The following is a 24,299-nucleotide window of genomic DNA, read 5'->3' as shown; positions in this document are numbered from 1 at the left end:
GAGGTTCTGCAAACCATAGATAAACAGTACGATGTGTACCAAATCAACGCTCCTACTAAATGTAATTAAACAAAGCAAAATTATTAAAGGAAGTTTCTAGATGAGATCAGTGTGAATGAGCTGATCACGCACGTTGATAACAGCACAGTTAGAGGAAATTGTGTATAGTTCTTGAAAATCCAGAGTGCCATTCTGACTATTGTTTCTGACTAAGACAGAAAAAGATGCATAAAAGACTTTGTTTTGGGTGCATGTAGTGGAGGCGTTAGCTTACCTGAGCACCATCATCTGAAACCGGAGTAAAGGGGTCTGCAGGTGGCATAGGGGCATCAGACATCAGACCTCAGCTATCTCAACTCCCCTGTGTTTGCCAATTGAGCCGAGTGGGGGACAACAGTTGGTGAGGATGTCTGAGTGTTTCTGAGTGTGTGAGGGGGTGTGCATCTGCGTACGTGGGCATTTGTGAGTGTTGCCAGGAACGAGATCATACCAGCATAGTATGTTGCACAGTTACTGGAAGATAGGAAGGAAGACAGGATGAAAGAGAGAAAGGAGAAGAGGCTGGAGATCTTCAGTAGGACAGGGCCTCTTTTGATGTGTGTTTGCATTCCATTCAGTGCTGGTGAAAGAGGAGCTGTTGAACGGTAGTGGAGGAGAGGAACACTTGAAACTGATCGAGGTGCCAAGAAAAACACACCGAGTCTCATAACAAAAGGCCCTGCGAGTCTGTGATGGAGCACACGAGAGAGACAGCGAGCACTTGGGAAAAGAGACTGAGCGGGAGAAAGAGACCAGTTGTCTCTTGTGTGATACAGAAGACAAGACAAAAGGTGGGAGTGAAACAGAGAGAGACAGCCAGAGAAAGAGGAAAAGGCGAGAGAGGGAGCAAGGGGGGACAGACATTCAGAGAAGAAGAGACAGACGACATGACTTGTTGCCTCTCCCTAGGCTTTCTTGGTACGGCGTGATTAAGTGGCATGTCCAGGTGATTCATCAAAGCGAAGGCAAGTATAGGGAATCCAAAACAAGAGGTTGGAACGACCTGGTGGTGTGGACCGAGTCTATTTTGAAAACCACGTTGAATCAGACTTTAATGTGTGAAGGAAAAACCTGACATTCCTCTTGAAGAGCAACCAAAATTCATGAGCGGTGTCACTGAGCAAACGGCTACGTCAGCGTTTGTCTTCTTTTTCAGTGCGCTCTGAGAACATTGATGCAATGCTACAGGCGCCACTTGTTTTTGTTGACACATGTTTTCCACCAGGCCTCACTGCAAGTGTCAGTGTAATTCACTAATGACACTACCTCAGCATAAAAAAAAAATGTTTTTTTAAAATCCAGCCAGGTTATTGGCTGGGCTACTGTAAATACAAGCACCAAATACGGTCACGGAAATAGTAGGGTATAAGGTTGGAGAAACCGTTTGCTAAACACTAGCCATAACCCCCTTGAAAAGGCATGGAGTTTATCAGGATGCACCAGCTGTAAAAAGAACTACAGTCACAAAGGTAAATATAAAATGATTGGTTACAAGTTAGTCATACATCATTATTACACAGAAGAGGACCTAACAAACCTAACCCTGACTGAAACAGTTCGAGCATCAACATGTTAAGATGAACTAAAGAAAAATTGGGTAACTTTACATTTAAGCCCGAAATATGTCAAAGAACTCCAAAACCGTAACTAACTCTCCATTATACTTTGATATCATTCTTGTGAGAGGATAATACTAAAAACAGGTGCAAAAAAAGGGGAACTGCGGGCGTTGATTGTGTAAATGAGTGCGTGTGTGTGTGTTTGTAAGGGAGGTAATCCTGCCTTGCACTCTAAGGTCCCCTGCCTGTGGTCACATGGTACGAGAGGGTGGGCTGAGGAGAGGCGGTGGTGAGGGGCTGCCCAGCCAACCAGATGATGAGAAAAGAAGTGCACCCTTGTTGTTTTTTCTCCTTTGGCCCCAGCCATCTGTCTGTTCAGTTCCTGACACCTGTACCAGCCCGTCAGAGCTGGGCGTCCCTGTCACCAGGGGCAGTGCGGGTCTGGCCTGTGGGGAGTCAGCAGAGGTAGGGGTCAATGTAACAGCTCCACGGAACTGAGGGATGATGGGAGCTGTGGGGGGAAAGGGGGATTCAGGTGAAGTTGGGGGCACTTCTAAGAAACTAAAATCTTTCTGTTCCGGATAAGTTTATGTCTTATGCAGAGTGTCTTATAATGGGGGCCTCAGTGGAATGATCTTAAAACTCTGATATCATCTACTTAACAAATCATCGATACTAAAGAGCACAATGGCTAAGACTACAGCATCCAATAAGCAGAGTCAAGAACAGTTCCTTAACCCAGTACAACTGTTAATTTTTTATTTTTCAAATGGTAAAGCTGAAGGACCTTCACATGTGCTTGAGACACAGCCCTCTCCTGAGACAATCTGTTGGGCGAGAGATTCTGAGATAATTGGGAAGCAAATAGTTGGCATGCTTTTAAAGCATGGAAATGGCTATTAATGTGATGCCAGATGTTCATCAAATCGCAACGTTAAGAGGAGGATGTTCACTTTTCTTTAAAGCTCTCACGGCTCTCGCTGTTTCTGTGAGCTCTGGTGTGCATTTTAAGACCTGGTATGGGTACACCTTATTTGGGCCAAGGGATTTGACCAAATATAAAAGACTAATCTTCTGGCCAAGGCCTAGGAAGATAAATGTCCATGAAAGAGAGCACTGAATTTTATCACTAAGGTGATGTCAGAATGACGGCGTTCTCCAGGACAAGATGGCTGCCTGGCAAGCGCAAGGACATTTTGGCAGCAGAAAAAAAAGAAACAGATGCAGCCTAAACCGGTTAGTCGCCCACCTCTAATCGGCTTATATTGGCTGGGTGACAGGCGACTGGCACCTCTGAAGGGTCACAGACATGGCCACTGGTCCACACACCTCCGAATAGAGGACGACATGTTGGATAGCCACATGAAACCACCACTTCACACTTTCATTTTCAACAGATCTTCAGAACAATTATACTGCCACCCCACCACCAACACCTAATTTTCAATATTCAGCAGTATAAATTTTGTGTATGCACAGTGTATTCCCATGTCAAGTATGGTAATTATTGACATGACTACAAAGAATCTTGTTATAAGCCCTTTTCAGTATTTTACATGATTTTTATATGCCAGCGCTTCATGCCAAAAACAGCTTTTATTTTCACTGACTACAGTGGAAATTGGTTTCAGGAATGTCATTAATGTCAGGATTCCTCTCCTTTGGCATAGGATCAAGTCATAAACACTTTTGTTTTATATGATTTCAGACTTTTTAGGAGTTTAGAACTTTTTTATTATTATTTGTTTTTGTGTTTCTGTTATGTTTTAAGTCAGTTTATTCCCCTCAGCTGCCAACAAGGTGTGTAGACAGAACTGGAGTGTTCATTTTGGATGCCCCCAAGCATTCAGACAGTTTATTATGGTCCTGTTTTGGGGTTTATCACTTAATGCAGTTTTTCCATACAAAGCCAAACTAACAGTCCCCATATGAAGTCATCTATTCCTGCTGATCACATTCACTCACTCAGAGTTGTCATAAACTTGTTCCAGCATGCTGTCAAAACACGCAGCCATTTTTCTCACCAAGTTTGAAAGTAGCTAGAGACGTCCTGACCGCAAGCCAGTGAGAGACGGTGGCATAGCTTTTCCCTCCTAACCCGAGACCGCGACTTGTTTGCTCTCCGCAGAGAGGGATGATCTTGTAGGTCCCACTAAGTCAAACAAGTGGCGTGTTGCCAAGTCATCTCGCCATTCACACAGACATGCGGAGATATTGACACAGTGAGTGCGGCTAAAACCACAGTGCTAAGGGCCGTTCGAGTTTACAATTGGAATAGAGGGAGCACTGTGCGCTCGTCGCATCAAACTGAGAAACCTGTGTGTGCTTAGGGCCTAACCTCACATCACTTACACTGACAGAATAAACACATTTACATTCAGATTAGCTAGAGTGTAAGTACATATTGTAGTAAACTTCAGTTCTTGTTATTACATGACTTGGCTACAGTTTTGACAATATGAGCATCTGGTGGGTATTTCTTTGTAACAAAAGCAATTTGATAATTTCAGAAAACTTTCATGTCACTCCGGAGTTTTCTAGTCACAAAAAAAAAAACCCACAAAAAAGAGCTTCAGGCATTTTTACAGTCAAAACTCATTTGCTATATTCTGTTTGACCAAGAAAGACATCTGGGAAGGCATGCTTAATGATGTAATGTGCCAGACTCCTTTATTTTTTGTCTCGTGTTGCCACAGCCCTTGGCAACAGTGTGACCTCAGGAAAGACTGGTTCATGTCTGGGAATGTGAACAGTTTTGTTGCTGAAAAAAGCACAAGACGATTCATTCATTCTGGGGTTTAACATAGAAAATGTACTTTAAATTTAGGTTTAAACTCATTGTATGGTTGTGCGTGTGGTTGTATACATTGTGTGTGTGTGTGTTAACACACTCTCACGTGTGAGAGGCACAATGATCCCTCAAACTACTACACAAGCTAACATGATGTTAATGCATCCATCCGTACGTGGTTTCTCATGTTTAACCCCCTCTCTTCCTCTCTCTCCTCTGAATTATCTTCTTAGATTTCAAATGAACAGCATGGAGACCTCAGCTCCTACAGCCACTGACAAGAAGGAGTGCAAGGGTGTTGCTCTGGATGGAAGCAGCTTCTCAGAACTGCCTAAGAAACCCTCTCCCACCACTTTGACCAGGGGTATGGCTCCTTCAGACTCCTCCACTTCCATCACTAAGTTACATACATCAGCCATTCACATAGGGCTATGCGATGCTGCAGTAACACAAGTAGTGCTGCAAGGTCAAAGCCTTATGATATCTATGGTGCCAGCTATTCAGAAATATCACATCAAGTATGGGAAGTATCAAAATCTATGTCTCTATGTCCCTGAGGAACAGACTCCCAACACAAGAGATGTTTGGAATTATAATATTTAGTAATCATTAAGCAGATGCCTGTCGATTACTTGAATAAGGAGATACTGAACACAGGTCATTTGGTTACTCTGGGGCTCATTTAATATGAATGCAAAAACTGGCAGCAATGAAACTGTCGGTATTTCAGAAATGCTTAAGTGAGACATATCAAATTATATCCTGACATACCCCTACAGCTCCAGGTTGACACTGTGTGCTGCAGTCTACCAAAGCCTTACGGCTATTCACATTGAGCAACTGTCTGGCACATGAAGCGTTCGACCTAGAGATGAGGGGCTGTGTGTTTCAGAGAATGGGCGATGAAAAAAATGCAATAATGAGGTCGAAGGACTTTGTTTTCACCTCTGGTGTGTAAACGACATGAATTACTTAAATTAGCTGGCATTGCAGTAGATGACATGTGTACCAGAGGGCTCACATAAAGGCAAGGGGGGCTGTGGACACCTTTGAAATGCTAACGAGATATCGTAGCATATTGTGGTGTTAGCAGTATCTCTGCTTAATGATGGGCTTGGTGGCCTGCCATGGGAGGAGCCATGAGAGGAGCGGCAAGAGAAGCCACAAGCATTAATTGTTTGGGGATGCAGGGTGAGAAACTAGGACTGTGGCCTCACTGGCACCTCCACAAAGAAGCCAAAAGTTTTTCAAACCAGAAGCAGAACGAATAAAAGAAGAAAATATTGCATTTGCTATCACTTGAATTGTTTAGTCAGATACACAGGTATGACCCTTGGTGAGTCCTGTACGTGGTTGGGGTTGAATATTCATACATCCTTTTCAAAGAAAAGGATGTGTAAGGGGGGGTGCTCGTTGCAAGAGATAGACTTTATAAAGAGCTCATAATTTAAAGATGAGAGCTCATGTTTTCATGAGTGAATGTGTGATGAAAAGTCCCCATAACGAGGTTGGAGGACCTCTTTCTGGCCTCCGGGGTACCAGTGTTATAAATTACTAACGCCTGCTGTTGGAGATGGCTGGTGGACACTCCTTCAGACATAGCCACTGACATCGTCTGAGGCCACTGTCGGAAGATATCGTTCAAGTAGTTTTACAGTTTAATGAAGGGCCTGGTGGCCTGCCATCGCAGGGCTAAACCCGTCGCCTTTTCAAAGAGGGGAACAGTGAAAGTAGGACATTATTATATCCAATTCCACATCATTAAATAGTTCCTACATTATATGGTACTGTTCCCCTTTTGTTTGCTGTTGTATTATTGCACCTTTTTTATTTGCACTGCTTTCCCAATCAGTGGTGTGTGTTGGAAAAAATGTGGGGCAAGTGTGAATGCATCAACAAGCTGCGGAACATTGTTTGTAAAATGCTGCAGAAAGGCCAACTTTTATATCCTGGGTCACTTAGCTTGCGTGCACATTAATTCTGAAAAGACAAAGTCAACTCTTCCAACCAATACAGAGAGAGAGAGAGAGAGAGAGAGAGAGAGAGAGAGAGAGAGAGAGAGAGAGAGAGAGAGAGAGAGAGAGACCCCTCTATACTTCTCAGTACAGTTATGTTTGTTAAAACATGAGGCTGCTCAGTGCAGTGGCACAACTCAAATGGAAATCTCCTTCAAGATTGTAAATGTTAAGGAACATGCTCCCAGTCTCCACCATTGTCAGCTGGCTATATAAGCTGCCTCATAACTTTGTTAATAAGACACTGCTCTGCTTGTCTGTCATGGAGACATACCATGCCCTGTTAAACTTGAGTCTGTGTCTTAAACCATTATGGAAGTCTGTCTGTCCTCTAAATGCTGAGTGGAAGCCCGCCCCCCACCCACCCAATAAGGGATCGCGGATAAAGAGACAAAGGATACTGGCAAGAGAGAACAGGTCAGGGCCTATGATATGAATCAGGCAGCTTTCTCCTGGCCTTGTTAATGCTTTTTAAATGGGCACCCATATTTCGGGTGACAGCCTGCATCTGTCTCACAGCTAGGGCAAGCTTCCACAAGCTTGGTCCTCTGCAACCTGACTCCTGGGCCCTAGGATTTACGAGCCTGTCTCTAGGCTTGTACTTTACCATGTCAGAGTAACATGTGTTCAGATCAGGTACCCACTCTCAGGACTGTAAAACATCTCACAGTTTCAAAGGAAAAGCTGTGATGGAGGCCCCATCCACTCACACATGCACACAGATGCACACTTTACACAGAAAGGATCAGTATTGATAACACCTAGATGCTCTGGACTAATCTTTTAGTTTGCGGCCTTTTTAACGAAAACAGAGAGAGAAGGATAGAGAGAGACTAACATAGATTTGCCAAAGATTTGTCTTATGGCCACCACATTATATTTTGAATACGTTTACCAAAGAGACATTTTTCCATCACTCATTTTGGTGTTGACCGTACTAGGCCAGTGGAGCACACGAGCTTGGTAAGAATCTGATTATCTCTGTGATACCAGCGTGTCGCAAACATCTTTCAGGGGCTCGGGCTGTGAGCTCACGGGCTTCAGACAGAGATTGATGTTATAATGCATTAAGAAATAAATTGTCCATAAATAATTATCCCCGGTCTGGGTATATCTGAAGAGAAAGATGCCAAGATCTGTACACAGCCTTGCTTACCTTTCATCAAAACTAGTCCTACTGTTATTTTAAAGAGTCTTGGCTGAAAACAAATGAAAACAAGCAAACCACAGAAACCGTGTTAGCTCCTCCCCTGCTGTTTCTTCATGAATCAACAAATGACTCTGAGCAGAATCAGTCACTATAGCTGAGATAGATGGAGCAAGACAGTCGGTGTAATTAGTCTAGTAACAGTGGAGAGTATTTGCGATAAAGCTGTGTGTTAATCATGCCCACTGTCTCAGTAGAGATGGAGGGTGAGTAATGGCCAGGGGAAAGGGCCTGAGAGAGGGGTGTCCTCCAGGGTCTCTGGCCTGGACATAGGGCCTCTCTCTGGAAGGTGCCCCGGGGGGGTCAGGGCCCCCCTGGCAGAGAAAAATGTCCCAGAGAAAAATAGTCTCCCCCTCCCTCCCTATCTGCAGGCCTACTCCAAAGGGACAGCCACTAATCTTCCTGAGAAAGGGATTTCTGCCTTTCTTTCTATGCCCCTAAATGAGGCTCTTACGCTGCTGTGGTTCCGCAGACCCACTCTGTGTGTGTGTGTGTGTGTGTGTGTGTGTGTGTGTGTGTGTGTGTGTGTGAGAGAGAGAGAGATCAGAGGCAAGTGTTAGGCAGGGCTGACCGCATTCAGGCCAAACCTCTGTGCCCTCACTGCACTGCAAAAAATGTCCATCTTACCAGGTCATTTAGTCTCATATTCAACCCTGGAAATCACATTTTTTCTTTTGCAAATAAGGTGAGATCCTCTCCCTCTTCAGTGTGAGTATGAGACAACAAAGCAGAATTTGGAAGACACTGCACAGGTATAGAAAAATCTAATGTAAAAAAATAATTTGAAAAGTTTTGTCAGAAATAAGTGAATATCTCATTCAATTTAACATGATCCTTTGCCTACTTTAAGAAAAATAACATGTTGGGTGTCCGGGTAGCGTTAGCGGTCTATTCCATTGCCTACCAACACGAGGCTTGCCAGTTCGTCCCTACAGACAAAACTGGCCGTATCTGCGGTTGGGAAGCCGGATGTGGGTATGTGTCCTGGTCGCTGCACTAGCGCCTCCTCTGGTCAGTCGGGGCACCTGTTCAGGGGGGAGGGGGAACTGGGGGGGAATAGCGTGATCCTCCCATGCGGTACATCCCCCTGGCAAAACTCCTCACTGTCAGGTGAAAAGAAGCGACTGGCGACTCCACTTGTATCAGAGGAAGCATGTGGTAGTCTGCAGCCCTCCCCAGATCACCAGAGGGGGTGGAGCAGCAACCAGGATGGCTAGGAAGAGTGGGGCAATTGGCCAGATACAATTGGGGAGAAAATGGGGGGAAATTAATTTTTAAAAAAAAAACATGTTCATAAAAATTATTTACATAGATACATTTTTGGTGTATGGGTTTAACTTCTTGGCCCTCTATCTGAGAAAAACACCAATATATTAATCTCTTCATGTGCGTACTGTTCTCCATTTTATTCCATTAAAATCTAAAACAAAGCAATTTTTCAAGTTGGCCATGCCGTATCAATTACATCACATTTAGATGAATCAGTTATCCATTAGTATGTGTAGTGAGGGTGAACTGGGAACGTCTGGCGGAAGCCCCTGTCTGTGAGGTCTTCAACTTCCACCTCTGTAAGAAGTTCTCATGTATCCCAAGGGAGGCTGGGCACATGGAGTCTGAGTGTGCCATGTTCAAAGCCTCTATTGCAGATGCAATAGAGGCTTTGCATCTGTGGTCATAAGGTCATCGGTGCCTGTTGAAGCGGCAACCTAAGAATCCGCTGGTGCAACACCAGCGGTGAGGGAAGCTGACAGGCTGAAGAAGGAGGCCTTTCAGACTTGGTTGGCCCAGGGGTGTCGTGCAGCAGCAAACAGGTACTGGGAGGCCAGAAGGGCTGCCGTTTCAGCGGTCGCGGAAGCAAAAACTTTGGTGTGGGAGAAGTTCGGCGAGGCTATGGAGGAGGACTTTCGATTGGCCTCAAGGAAGTTCTGGCAAACCATCCGGCAACTCAAGAAGGGGAAGCACGGCTTGACTCAGGCTGTGTTCAGCTGGGGAGGGGAACTGTTGACCTGGACTGGGGATGTTGTCGAGGGGTGGAAAGAACACTCCGAGGAGCTCCTGAACCCAGCTAACATGTCCTCAGTGGAGGAGGTAGAGTCTGAAGACTCAGGAGAAGCCCCACCCATATCCCTGGCAGAGGTATCTGAGGTAGTTAAAAAGCTCTTCAGTGGCAAGGTGCCGGGTGTGGATGAGATTCACCCTGAGATGCTGAAGGCTCTGGACATTGTTGGGCTGTCTTGGTTGATACGCCTCTTCAGTGTCGCGTGGAGGTCGGGGACAGTACCTGTGGAGTAGCAGACTGGGGTGGTGGTTCCAATATTCAAAAAGGGGGACCGGAGGGTGTACTACAATTATCGGGGCATCACATTGCTCAGCCTCCCTGGTAAAGCCTACTCTAGGGTACTCGAAAGGAGGCTCTGACCGATTGTCAAACCTCAGATCCAGGAGGAACAATGTGGACTCTGTCCTGGCCGTGGAACAACGGACCAACTCTTTACCCTTGCGGAAGTGCTGAGGGGGGCATGGGAGTTTGACCAGCCGGTCTACACATGTTTTGTGGACTTGGAGAAGGCTTATGACCGTGTACCCTGGGGTACTCTGTGGGGGGTACTGCGCGAGTATGGGGTACGGGGCAGTTGCTACAAGCCATCTGGTCCTTGTATAACCAAAGTGAGAGCTGTGTCCGCATTCTCAGCACAAAGTCAAACACGTTTTTGGTGGGTGTTGGACTCCATTGAGGTTGTCCCTTGTCTCCGATTCTGTTTGTGACATTCATAGACAGGATCTCAAGGCGCAGCCAAGGTAAGGAGTGTGTCTGTTTTGGGAAACTCAGAACTGCATCTCTGCTCTTCGCCGATGATGTGGTTTTGTTGTCTTCATCAGAACACGACCTCCAGCGCACACTGGGGCGGTTTGCAGCCAAGTGTGAAATGGCTGGGATGAGAGTCAGCACTTCCAAAACTGAAGACATGGTTCTCTACTGGAAAATGGTGGACTGCTCCCTCTGGGTTGGGGATGAGTTGCTGCCTCAAGTGAAGGAGTTCAAGTATCTCGGGGTCTTGTTCACAAGTGAGAGGAGGATGGAGCGGGAGATTAACAGGAGGATTGGTGCAGCATCACTAGTAATGCGGACGTTGTACTGGATAGTTGTGGTGAAGAGGGAGTTGAGCTGGAAGGCAAAGCTCTCAATTTACCAGTCAATCTTCGTTCTAACCCTCACCTATGGTCATCAGCTTTGGGTAGTGACCGAAAGGGTGAGATCGTGGATACAAGCAGCTGAAATGAGTTTCCTTCATAGGGTGTCTGGGCTCAGCCTTAGAGATAGGGTGAGGAGCTCAGACATCCAGAGGGAGCTTGGAGTAGAGCCGCTGCTCCTTTGCGTCGAAAGGAGCCAGTTGAGGTGGTTCAGGCATCTGATTAGTATGCCTCCTGGGCGCCTTCCGTTGGAGGTTTACCGGGCACGGCCAACTGGGAGGAGACCCCAGGGTAGACCCAGAACTTGCTGGAGGGACTACATGTCCAATCTGGCCTGGGAATGCCTTGGGATCCCCCAGGAGGAACTGGAAGGCGTTGCTGGGGAGAGGGATGTCTGGAGTGCCCTACCTAGCTTGCTGCCACCGCGACCCGACCCCGGAGAAGTGGCTGATAATGAATGAATGAGTTATCCATTAGTGTAATTTGGACTCCAAATATTGCATTTGTCTACAATATGTGATTGAACTATATGGTATAATTCAATTTATGTCAATTTTGACACATCTGTCATCATCTTTGTAATGTACTATACTCTCAAAAACACCTTCCCTGGCTCTTACAGCCACTAAACATGTCATAGTTTATTCTTAAAAGCCAACAGTATATTTCTATATCCCCAGTAGATAGTTGAGTTTGGAAAGAATCAAGTCTATCCAGTGTCATCTATTTTGCAACAGCATATCAATAATTCTTTTGCAAATACTTGATACTTGAGAAGACTTGCAAGCAACAAGCTTACAGGAAGGCCTATTGACTATGCCCCAATGTTGCTTCTTTCCTGTCAGGGACCACTGCCACACACTATCAGGAACTCATTGCTGTGCTCCAAGTAAGTCTGCAAGAGAGACTGATATTATTTCTGCACCGGAATTACCCTCAGTTTTATGGTAATCTCTTCGCAAACTTGTAGGTTATTTTCGCATCCTCCTCAGAGTCATTTTACCTGCTATCATCGTAGATTTTGTGTCTCATGTGTCCAGTAAAGATATAACCTAAACCGAGGCTTGACACCAGGATAGATCCACTAAAAAAAAAAAAATCTATCCACAGTGATTTCTTTTCAGGTTATATTTTTCATCATCAAAGCAGTGGGGAGAGAAAGAAAATGTAGTTTTAAGTGAGTGTGGAGGACAACCAGTAAGGATTCTGAAATGGGTATGAACATAAGATAGTTAGATTTGAAAAGAGGCCATGTAGGATGCACTTGACCATTTTAGCCACACACAAAAAAATGGAAATTCTTTGATTTTTTTTTTCTACTTTACAAAAATTTGATATTTTCATAATTGCAGGTTATGTCACCCAGTCCAGTCAATGTACTGTACCTTGTTTGTTTACTTGTACCCCAGAATGGCATAATCTGAATCTCTTCCATCCACGTGGAAATTTAGGAAGGGAAATTGGGTGGGGTTGAGGGGAAAGAGAGAGAGAGAGAGAGAGAGAGAGAGAGAGAGAGAGAGAGAGAGAGAGAGAGAGAGAGAGAAACGAATAGCTAAGTGGCTATCTGGGTTGAAGAGATCGCTGCTTACATTCATTCATGTGGCTTTCATAAACAGTTAACTTGATGGCTTTCCAAGGTGCCCCTCCCTTACCAGCCCCTCTACTCACATCCTGCCACTCCCCCCTCTTTCTCTCCATCGTTCTCTCTCACTGTGTCTGTCTGAGTCGCGCTCTCTCTCTCTCTCTCTCTCTCTCTCTCTTATATCTAGAGTTTCACTTGAGGGACTAACTGGCCAACACAGGATATAAAGATTAGATATGCAAGTAAATGCAAAAGGGGACATCTTTTTTCCCCCCCCCTGTTTTTAGACTTTGCTGATTGCAGTGTAAAATCTAGAAACAGAGAAGGTTTTCTTTCTTCTTTTTTTTTTTTGCACCCTGAATAGTTGCGGAAGTTGTTGTGCCTTTATCACTGTCCATTAAAGCATGTTCTCATCACCAGTGCACTGGCCTACATACTGAGGGAACTGTGGTACACAAGGAACTTTGGCTCTCCTTCAGAGATTGGTAGCAATTGGTCACAAGGGATTTGGATTTTCAGATTTGGATTTTTACATTTTGTTTAAAAAATTCATAATAAAGCAGTCTCTGGACCTTGGGATTCTCTTTTTGTTTGAAATTGCAAAGCAAAGAAACATCAAGCTGAATCCAGCCACAGAGTTCAGAGGAATGCTTAACAAGTTGAAAGCACTACAGAGACTTGTCTCTCTAGCTTTAGCAAAGAAATGCACGAGACAACTGTATATTGTAGTGAATGCTCAGTGGTGACACCCATTATATTGACTGAAACATTAAGCAGACTAGTCTCGAAACAGTTTTCTTCTATGTGAACCCCTATATGTTAATGGCATAGAGGCCTCACATGATTTGAAAGGTCTTTAATGTGGTAACACTGCAAAAAACGCCAAACCATCCTTACAACCCATTTATCTAATGTCTAGCCACTACTATTCAAGCTATTGAACGCAAGTGAAAAAATGCCTGTATGGTGAAACAATTTTGCTTGTTTCATCTTATTTCAAGATTTCCACTGAATAAAAGTTGAAGGATCTGCCCTATGTCAATACATTGTCATTTCATTGTAATAAAAAAAGTTAGCAACACTTTGATTCAAATAATAATATGCTCAGCTGCTTATTTAGATGGACTTTTTTTTTTTACAGTGTATAACACATAAATCAGAGTGCAATGAGAGAAGACTTTTCAGATATTGGGTGTTTCTCTGGAAAGCTCCGCCTGTGCTTCAAAGCCTCTATAGTTAAAAAGAAAAGAGAAAAAAAAAACAGTATGCTTTGGGCAATGTCTGCAGACATAAATCTCTCTGTACCAGAGGCGTCTACACACACGGGGCCCAAAAACAACATGCTACATTCCTCGCCGTTTACAAGCAGTGGGAGAGGAGTTGGGAGCAATATATGGATGCTTTAGGGGATTAACCAACACCCTGTGAGCTCTCTCTGGCTCTCATTTTTTCCTCACATTCTCTCCCTCTCAGATTTTCCTCTCTCCTCCTCTTGTGCTTCATCCTCTCTTTAATAGCATGCCTTTCCCAGCATGCAATGTGTAATCTGTGCTCCCACCTCCCAGATACTTCCTTCCTGTTTTGCAGGGTTGATGGGAATATTAGAGCATCGGGGGTCCACCAGGCTACCTCGTTTGACTTTATTTTACCTCACAACACTAAAAAGGGATAAAAGAAGTGGCTGAAAATGCCATGTCTATGAATTTCTATGCCGGTAGCTCTCAATCTCTCTGACCCAAAGCTGCCCCTGGAATCCATCAAACTTGAAACAGCAGCCTGCCAGTCTCAGCTACTTTCATCCACTAATGCAGCCCCTAACACTCACAGTTCAAGTGAACCAAAATAAACGTCAGAGGAGTTTAGACTTGGTAAAACAAAAATGTGTGCGAGCTGTAAACACGGGCGGGAGGCATTTATGTAAACAGGTCCCGTTCCTATGGCTCAGTTGGTCCAGAGGCGGACAGATTGTGGTGTGACGCTTCCTGTCGGCGTCTCCCTTCTCGAGTCCCCCTCTGGGCCTGCAGACACAGCTGTGGTTCCCCTCCTTGTTAGATAAACTGCTGGAAGAGGAGAACCAATTCCAAAAACTGCACGGAGGTTGTTGAAGAGGTTGCGCAACAATGATAAGGAGCACTTGTCTGCAGTCACTCGCTGTCTGTCGAAGATACGACAGCACAATATACAGCTCAAAAGGCTTCAACCAACATTTATCTGTGTTGAGAAAAAATGTTGTGTTGTATTATGATTCAACGGGGGTAAAAGAATGATTCAGACCTTTATTCTGCAGTGTGGGATTCAGTTGAGTCATAGTGACCGCCGCGGGTGAAATGGCCACTGTATTGTAGTGCCTTCAAGCTGTGTAAAAGAAAAAGCCAGTGGACAATAGCTGACTTCAGATTTAAAGCCTGTTATAATTGTGTTTTAGCAGTCCCACAAAGCCCGAAGAGGAAATTGATTTCTGCCAACACTAGAACTCCTCCCGAGGGAAGTGAAGATTCTGGTAATTACACATCTAAGGTTTCACCATTAGTTCAGTTAGAGGCTGTTCTCAGCCTCTAACTGTTAGCATTTAGCAATTAGCCTAATCACTGTGAGCATTGGGGCTGAGTCTCACACAGCCAGACCTGTTCATACATGTCATCTGAAAGCCAGAGCGTTTTCTTGAACCAAGTCAAATTAAATGGCTATCCCAAACTTCTACCTCAGACGTCTGTGGTAAGAAACAATCCTGAATCTTGCACATTAGCCGCTTTTATATATATTTTCTTGTGCGGTCACGTCTCCCGGAGGGTGAATCCCAGCCCAGACAGAGCGTGTGTCCATGACACTAGTGGTCGGTGCTGGCCCCACTCCCAGGACAGGACACAGGCGAGCTACAGTAAACTGGGCGACCAGCAAAATAAGCACACAAGGCTGCCTGAGTAAATGCAGTGGACCCAGGGATAACAAACAGTGGCGTCCTAGCCCACAATTTAGTGGTGGAACACTTGGAATGCTTATTACCAAATACAAGGGGAGATGGACTGCTCCTCTGAAATATGGTGCATTTCATGCACTAATGTGTGCGAAACAGAGCCTTGTTCAATCAATAGTTATACAGATAAGAAGTATCACATAGAATAGAACAGATTTGCCGACTTCGCTGCACAATTCCCCTTGTACAATTCATTATTTGCGTATCAAAAAGCCATGATTTAAAGCGCTTTTCCATGCACCTCTGACATCCCTTTGAAAAGAGGCCTTGGAATGCTACAGTGCCATATCCTTTGTGAGAAAGTTCTTTGGGAACAGCAGTACTCAGGGCTACACTCCTCTGTAATCAGGGCAAAGCCCGGGCCCCTGTATGGTTGTCATGGTCCCCAGAAAAAAAGCAAACAAAAACGCTACCATATGGAAAACTGATTTGTAATGTCATTCATCATTCCAACTGCTGAAAATCTGCCGGCAGAGAGAGGCAGGAATAAAGATAGTCATTCCATAACAACTGGGTAGAGATCAGATGATTGAGTGATATCTCTGGCTGGGGTTGGCAGTGTGGCTTTTCCATATGAAAGAACTCCCTTCATTTAAAGACACAGGAAGTCTGTGATTTCAACTAACTTGTTCTCGTCATTTCAGCTAATCCCAACATAATATAATATAAAGTTTGGTGGGTAGTTTTACCCAAACCCTCAAAGTATCAGCATACATTTTTGTTACGGGTGGCCCTATGAGATTCAACTATTGACCAAAAGAGAAAAAAATCCATCCAATTAAAGAAAAATATCAATTTTGACAAGATATTTAGTCTAATATGATAAAGTAGTGAACGCTGTTTTTTTATAATGTGGTTATAAGCTTACTTGTTTCAGGAATTTTCTACAGTTAGAATCTTGAAACAAGGCAGAAAATAAGCAATCCATTTCAAGTTACAAGAAAAATTATACTTGAGTTGACAAAATCTTGGAAATAGGCTAAATTATCTCACCCTGGTGGCACATTTATTAAGGAAACCGACATTTTTGGATTGAATATTTGACTTAACTTTTTAAATGGATTTCGTTTTTCAATAGACTCCTGGCAGTGTCAGCACCACGCACTAGCATTGAACTAGGTGGAATCATTATTCATTCCTCCGAGCATCATAAATGCATACAAGCGATGACAACCTCCAAAATCCTTTTTCCTTTGTGATAAATATCCCCAAACACAGGGTTGAAACCTCATCCTGTGAAGGTGTAATTACACTCATTTCATGATTACTGCGATAGGGTTCACCGCTTTGCTTTCTTTACATTATGTAAGAGGAAAGGAACAAGCCCTTGATGAACAGTCTAATGATAACAGGATTGTAGAGGTTTCTGAATGGAAAGCATTTGTGTGTTAGTACAGGGTGTGAGCTGGTGTGGGTCTTGCATTTGTTGGGTGATTTCCCCAACAGCCTGAGCCGTGCCTCAGAATTCCTGGCTCGGGCTTCAAAGAGTTACAGGGTCATCTCACGACAGCAGCAAATACAGACATGTTCATGGGACTTTAACACGCACATGGCACGCACTCTAACACACACACATGCTCCTGGCTGCTAACTGAGACACACACACTTAATCATACTGCATGCAGTATACTCTTCTAATACACACAAAAATGTATACACGTGTGTGTATATTTGTTTGTGTGCATCAGATTAACTAACTGTTAATAGAGAAAAGGACACATGCACCTCTCACGTTACATACGCAACACACTCCCTCATTTAGGCATATTGATTATAAGCGCTCATACACACATATACCCATCAACCGTTGACCCTGACAGTTAAACTTGGACTAGAATCAGGCTTTTAATCTTATCGGTGATTGTGAGGATGGCGTCAAACTCTCCTGGCAACCAGGCAGTGCTCTGACATGTTGTGACGGGGGACTGCATCACATAACATGCTTGCGAGATTTAACTCTTACAGATCAAAAGCATTTTTTTGCCGTAACATAGTAATTTTAAAGACAGCTATTCAGTCATTATTTATTGTGTAATTTGATTGTAATTGTTACACTCAAAAGTGCAAAAAACACAACTAAAACTAAAAATGCACGCAATCACAATACTGTTGGGACCTTTGGTTAAAAGCATCCACCAAATGGGATATAATATAAGGCAATACAATATAGAATGGCATATCATGCGTTTTTTGGATCTATTTGTAAAACCACAGATGATTTCATGCTCATTAGAATTTTAACATTTTGCAAATGTCTAAAGACAGAGAGTGAGTATGCATTGTGTTTGTGTTTTTGCCACCGTACCTGCAGTCACTTTATAAAAGGAACAATCATGAATATAGAATTTTGAATGGAACAATGCGTATTGTAAATGTCATGAAGGCTAACTAACAGCTGGACATAAAGTACCACACACTTTCACTCATGGTGATGCTCAATAAGCACAGACATCAGCCAGATGCAGAATTACAAACAAAATAGAGCCCATTCCGTTTATAACTATGCTAAAACTGTCTCCCAGAAATGTGTGTGTTTGTTTGTGTGTGTGTGTGTGTGTGTGTGTGGTGCTTAGTAGCATGCCTTTTGGACATGTACAGTGTTAGCTTTGGCAGAACAGGTTTGAGATGCTGTAAATCCTCTTTGTTCGAGAGAGTTGTAGTCTTAAAGAGAATCCAGCTCATCTGAAATTCCCACAGCGGAAGGAGAGAGAGACAGACAGAGAGAGAGAGCAAGAGAGAGACAGAGATGGAGGGGAGGATGACAGTGAGAAAGGAGGGGGCAGAGAGATATGAGCAGAAAATGTCTTCAAGTAAGCGATAGAACGGGGGGGGAAATAATAAAAGGGGAGGGAAGGAGAAAGGGAGAGAGGGCAAGAGAGGGAGAGAAAAGGAGTACTCAGCCAAAGTTAGACGATATTGTTTACATATCAAGACATCTCCTCAAACTCCCAAGAAAAGCAGTAATTTGCTCCAAAATGCACGGTTTAATTTTTCCATTGTGCATGGGGGATAACCCCATAATTATAGGAGAGGAAGTAGGCCTAAGCCCCGGACAGAGGGTGCAGGCTGAGAGCAAGGCTCAGTGAAGATTGGACCCCGCTTTACCCCTCCCTCTCTGCATTTCCCACTTTGTCATTGCTGCAGCCATTTTGCCTGTTCATTAGCACGGCTGGGGTGTCTGGGCCCATGCCAATTAGCGCTACGCTCTAGGTAATATTTCCTTCCATGAGGCCAGACTTGCTCGGCTGGTGGAGACATCGAGGCGTCTGGGCCTGGGGAGGGCTGGGGGTCTGGAGGGGCTCAGGGCATAGGCTGCCAAGAAATTGGGGGCGGGCACCAAGAACTGGGCACCACTTTGGGAAATCCTCCCAACTTCGTAACATCAGAATCGAAAGACATGTAGCTTTTGTACAAGAAGACGTGTCGCCCCATCCAGAAACACCTGAGCAAGTCAGCTTGCTCAGGGGATTAACAGTTGATAAGCCAAGATTTTTTTTAGTGGAAAAGGGTTAGTTTTATTATTTTTCATTTATTGCAGAAAGCTTTGACAAAATCTTGATAACATGTTTAAGTGCGATCACTCTGCTTGTTTTCAAAAACACTGATTTAAGAACATTTCTGAACCAAGTCTAATTGAAAACCAGTGAAATCATCTCAGCACACATTCGCCCCATTAAGAAACATGGACAAATTGTGCTCTAGTTTAACGTGGAAAAATACAGGTACTGTATAGCTGTTTGATATTTCCCACTATCCTACTCTGTACTGATAAACTAATGGATAGGGGACAAACTGGGTCATCTCAAAAGGCATAGCATTTTTTTAATTGGGCCGATAAGAACCCGGTGCTATCAAGAACATTCATTCATGTCTGGCCATAGGTGAAAAAGAGGATTGTCCTAAAAGCCGAATGCAGAGCTTTTTTTCCCCCCAAAATTGTATTATGCTTTTGTCAGAACAACTGAAAAAAAGTACTGGAAGACATCCAACTTGCAAGACAACTAAGCAGATAAAAAATACCTGTTTTTGCAGGTGTGGATTAATTTAATTATGCACTAGACTGCCCCCATGATTTTCTAAAACGGGTGCGTGTGTGGCTGTGCGTGCATGTGTGTGTTTGTGTGTGTGTGTGCGCGCTAACCCACGTGTTTAGTTCGACTATGTTCAGGGGAATTGGAGTAGGCAGCTTGTCAAAGGCATAGAGACAGTATAATTGCCCTTCATCCAGCTAAGAAAACATTACAGGCTAGATAGAAAAATACTAAAATGAAGTTTCGATTTCCGGTTAACATACCGGCTGCGCCCTAAAGCAGGACAGACTCCTAAAAACAGTCAACTAATTTAGCCTAGTTCTGAACTTTTACAAATTACTCCTTGTGCAATATTTCTAATCTTATGGTACTGGGTCCTTTCAAAAGACCTTTTGTGTTTTAAAAATACTTTTGCTGCCCCCCCCCCCAACACACACACACACACACTGGCAACTCATGTTACCCCAGGCAACTAATGTTACCCTTACTGCTCATCAGAAAATCACAGTCTATGTTGAGAAGGGGAACAGGGGACTTCTGTAGTTTTGGGGGTTTTGTTGTTTTTGTTAACGGTTCACAATACACGTTTAGAGACACCCAAAATAGATGAAGGGCATGCTGCCACACTGTGCATGTACAGCAGGTGTTAAAATCTTATGAGTGATCTGTAAAAAAAGCTATACTTCCCTTATGAATCCCCCTTTTTCTCCCACTGTTTTTTTCTCTCTTGTCCTGTCCTACTTCAACTACATCCTTGTCTCTCCCTCCACCCCCATGCCACCCTCCAATTTTGAGACGTCCAATAGCATTCAAGCACTTTCTGCACACATCTAAAACGAAAGAACTAAGATTTCTTTGCAGGCAAAGCTCCTGTTTCGCCCCATTCCGTTCTCTATTTTTTTTCTTATCTTTCCACCCGACTCCCCTCCTCTCCCCTCCCCGCCTCACAGTTACCAGCTCCATTAGGCTGTCGTAACATGGAACATATAACCCGAGGTGATCCCAGACCTGAGCCAACCAGGCATCCCCGGGGATACAGCGCTGCGGCCACTGAACGGGATCACTACCTCATGGCCAGGGGAGTGATGGCTACCACATGTAAGCAGCAGCAGCCCCTGGTCTTAATAGGAGCTGACAGGTGGCACTCTGATAGCACAGGAGATCAGATAGCTACTGCTGCTGGCCGGCCTATCGCTCCAGAAACAGCCCTGTCCCTATAGAGCTACCTCTTGTAAATAGGGTCTTTGTAAAGGTAGACTGCAGGCTTTTGTGGCTCTGGCCCAACCTGTTTACCTTGTATTTCTAACCATACTCTTTTGAAGCAAAGCTATGATAGTTCAATCAGGAAAGGGGCAACTTGATTTGAAATTGTTATTTTAAAACAAAATGGTGGATGGCCCAAGGGCTGGTGTTAACCAAAATAAGTTAACCTACGTAATTTAACAAAACATCATTTGATAGGATATTATAACACCCTTTAAATTAAGCCCATGGATATCCCCCCCAGGGATGTACAGGGCCATGACACTAGCAGTGATGGGACGGTGGCAGAAATAACTGAAATAATGACAAGCAGAGAGCATCTTGCAGCCATAGGTAGACAGACAAATGAACATCATTGACTGAATGAATGATCATGTGGCTGGATTGGAGTGACGGCTCAATAAAGAACAGGCTGCTGCTAGTGAGTGGAGGAAATGCTAAAAAAGGAAAAGGAAGATCGTCCAGATACAGGAATTTTTATGAAGATCCAACCCATTTCCACCTCTTGACTACTGATAAACTATTGATAATGTTCCTGTTTCATATTAAAAGGTAAACACTTTTCCTTCTCTCTGGCCTCCCTGCAAACTGTATGCACATTACTGAAACCCTCCTCCACCTCTGCCTGGACAAGATGCCCGAGTCATGCATCGAACGAAGGAAGTTGAGTTCATACGAATAAAAAACAGCCCTCTTCAAATATGTGTGGGTTCTAGGAGACGGTGGGTTTATCCATGGTGGGCCTGCATGTGGCATTGTTGGGAAAATATTATTTGGAGGACGACTGAGAAAAAGCCACCAATAATTGGGGCTCTCTATACAGTTCCCTGAAGTCATCATTCATGCCCTCTCCCCAAACCACAGCACACAGTATGACTTCACAAGACGTTAGTTTTGACTGCCTGATGTGGCGTGGTAATTTAAATGTAGTGAGAATTAAGAATAACACAGGGTAGCATGTGGCACCGTTTCTCCACAGAGAGAACAAGAGCTGCATGAGGGAGATCACATCTGTAGCACATGTGGATCATCATCAAGGGCCAGGCAAGGATTGTTAAAACTTCAATGTGCTCCTAGATTGAGCCTGCGCTTTGAGGGAGGGCAAAGCAGGAAAACTGCTTTCTAATCAAGGCCTTGGAAAAACAAGAGCAGCCGTGCCCTAACCCCTGCAAGACCATCCCCAACCAAAGAAGCCAGATGTGTGTGTGTGTGTGTGTGTGTGTGTGTGTGTGTGTGTGTGTGTGTGTGTGTGTGTGTGTGTGTGTGTGTGTGTGTGTGCATGTGAGTGCTTGCGTTGGTGTTCTATCTGAAGGAGAAAATAAATCTGGAATTTAAAAGAGTTAAACTTGTATGTCCAATTAATTTCAGCCAATTTTGTTTATTTAGTCCAAATGATCTTTTCTTTGTATATAGTGAGTTAGAAAACATCACACAAATTAAAGATTAGAATAATTGTGTAAAAAGAAAAAAGAAAAAAATAGATGCAAACAAAACTAAATTCTGAAGACTAAAGCCAAATTATCACATATGCATTCCTTTGAATCTATTCAATGATGTACGTATAGGACTTGGTTACAGTGGATTTTCTCTGGAGCCTGGAGTTTGGAGTCGGTCCACATTGTAATTGCTTCACCATGTTGCTGCTGGACCATGTCCATCATGAAGACAGATATAATGTTGGGGACACTTCCATTTTAGGGTGTAACATTGTCTCATTTGGACCCCAGACATATCAAAGCTTGATGAAATCCCCAATGTCATACTCTTGATGAACGTCATCATAGTTATTTAACACTTTGTTAGTCATATTTGAAGCAGCGCGTGCGCATGAATGTTTCCCAAAATGCTTCATTTGATGTGTCTGTGTAGATTCACATCAGTCACACAATGTCAAAATTAAGTAAAAACATGCATGTAATGGAGAAGCCATTCCCCTTTTTTGTGAAGGGTAATGGCTTCTTCAAGAAATAAACGCTGGATTTCTCCACATGTCGTTAGACCTGCTGAAACCAATCGGATGAATGGGGAAACATTTTCAAATCTGCAATGACAGTGTATGTTCTTACTTCATTTGATATACCACTAAAAGATAAGTCTCTGGTGGTACTTTAACTTAAGTTTGGTCTATTAAGGTTAAGTTTGGTGGCGGTCTATTCCATTGCCTACCAACACAGGGATCTCCGGTTCGAATCCCTGTGTTACCTCCGGCTTGGTCGGCGTCCCTACAATTGGCCGTGTCTGCGGGTGGGAAGCCGGATGTGGGTATGTGTCCTGGTCGCTGCACTAGCGCCTCCTCTGGTCAATCGGGGCACCTGTTCGGGGGGGGGGGGTAGCGTCATCCTCCCATGCACTACATCCCCCTGGCGAAACTCCTCACTGTCAGGTGAAAAGAAGCGGCTGGCGACTCCACGTGTATTGGAGGAGGCATGTGGTAGTCTGCAGCCCTCCCTGGATCGGCAGAGGGGGTGCAGCAGCAACTGGGACGGCTTGGAAGAGTGGGGCAATTGGCCAGGTACGACTGGGGAGAAAATGGGGGGAAAATCATTAAAAAAAAAAAAAGTTTGGTCTAAGTGATAATAGTCTCGTTTGTGTTGACGACTACAATATTGACTGCAGCTAAGAATGTTAAACACCGCTAATGGATCACCAAATTTAAATTTGTCATTGTTTTTTGAAGTAATATAGTATAAAATTATTAATTTATTTTATTCATCTGATTTTTCCAGGGGTTTGATTGATTGAAACATAGGCCCATGACCCCTCAAGAACATTAAACTAAGTTCTGGCATCCCAAAACCACATCTTCAGACATCGCCAGATTGCTCAACTCTAAGCTCTGGCATCCTAGCCTATGTTTTAAAATGGACATCAGAAACTGTGCACGTTACTATGCATATTATCATGTACTTCGGATGGCAGCAGAAATCAATATGAGCCTTTTAATAAATGATATGTTATTGAAAACTAGAAAAAGTCCAACCCACTGATTTCAGCACCAAGCTGAAGTTTGCTGGCTTAGATTTGGTAATAGGCATAAACTTTGTGCTCAAAAGCGTTTTATCATTGAGGTCCCGTATCCTGATCACAGTTCAGTCTGACAGCTCATCTTAGATTCAAGGACCAGCAGCCTCCATGTCTCAGGTTACACGAGGACCATGGTTCGTTAGTTCAAGTCATAATCAGAACCTAAAAGATTTAGCTACACTGTGGCTGTATCACTGTCATCGTCGTTTTCCATCCCATTTTGTTTCCACTTTGACCCCACCTGCACTCAGCTCCCCTGGGAATGCAGCCTGTAAGTTTTGGTCATATCCCTTAATGCTTTATTAAATTTGATTTTTTCATTCTGACGATTGTAAATTTTGACATACTTGTATCCACTGAAACATTGTAAGAGTATGTCTGTCTAGTCCGTACCCAATACACAACGCTCACTGCCTCAATGCAATCCAGATGCAAGGGGAAAAGTACACTGCGAGCCAATAAGAATTGTTTGATCCACTGGATCCTTGTAAAAATCAGCTCCTTTTTATTTCTTCCATATGAGCATAGAAAATTCATTAAAACATACACACTCAAAAGTTCTCCTTGTCTTGCCACTTTAGTGTCCTCCAGTGAGCAATTTTACCTGTCTTTAGCGGTTTAA

The 24,299-nt window shown here is 43.8% G+C and overlaps 1 protein-coding gene across 1 annotated transcript in view; it reads left to right on the top strand.

The window, feature by feature from the left end:
- gli2a (GLI family zinc finger 2a) overlaps positions 1–24,299 on the top strand; it is a 110,531-nt gene that overhangs the window by 9,869 nt on the left and 76,363 nt on the right. Inside the window, exon 2 of the mRNA XM_056289167.1 lies at positions 4,623–4,753. Within this exon, the coding sequence (XP_056145142.1) occupies positions 4,630–4,753 (124 nt within the window). The 5' untranslated portion in view covers positions 4,623–4,629. The remainder of the gene's footprint in view (positions 1–4,622; positions 4,754–24,299) is intronic.

This window comes from Lampris incognitus, chromosome 11 (genome assembly GCF_029633865.1).
Source record: "Lampris incognitus isolate fLamInc1 chromosome 11, fLamInc1.hap2, whole genome shotgun sequence".
NCBI lineage: Eukaryota > Metazoa > Chordata > Actinopteri > Lampriformes > Lampridae > Lampris > Lampris incognitus.
Note: the sequence above shows the minus strand (reverse complement) of the source record. Positions and strands in the feature narration are given on the sequence as shown.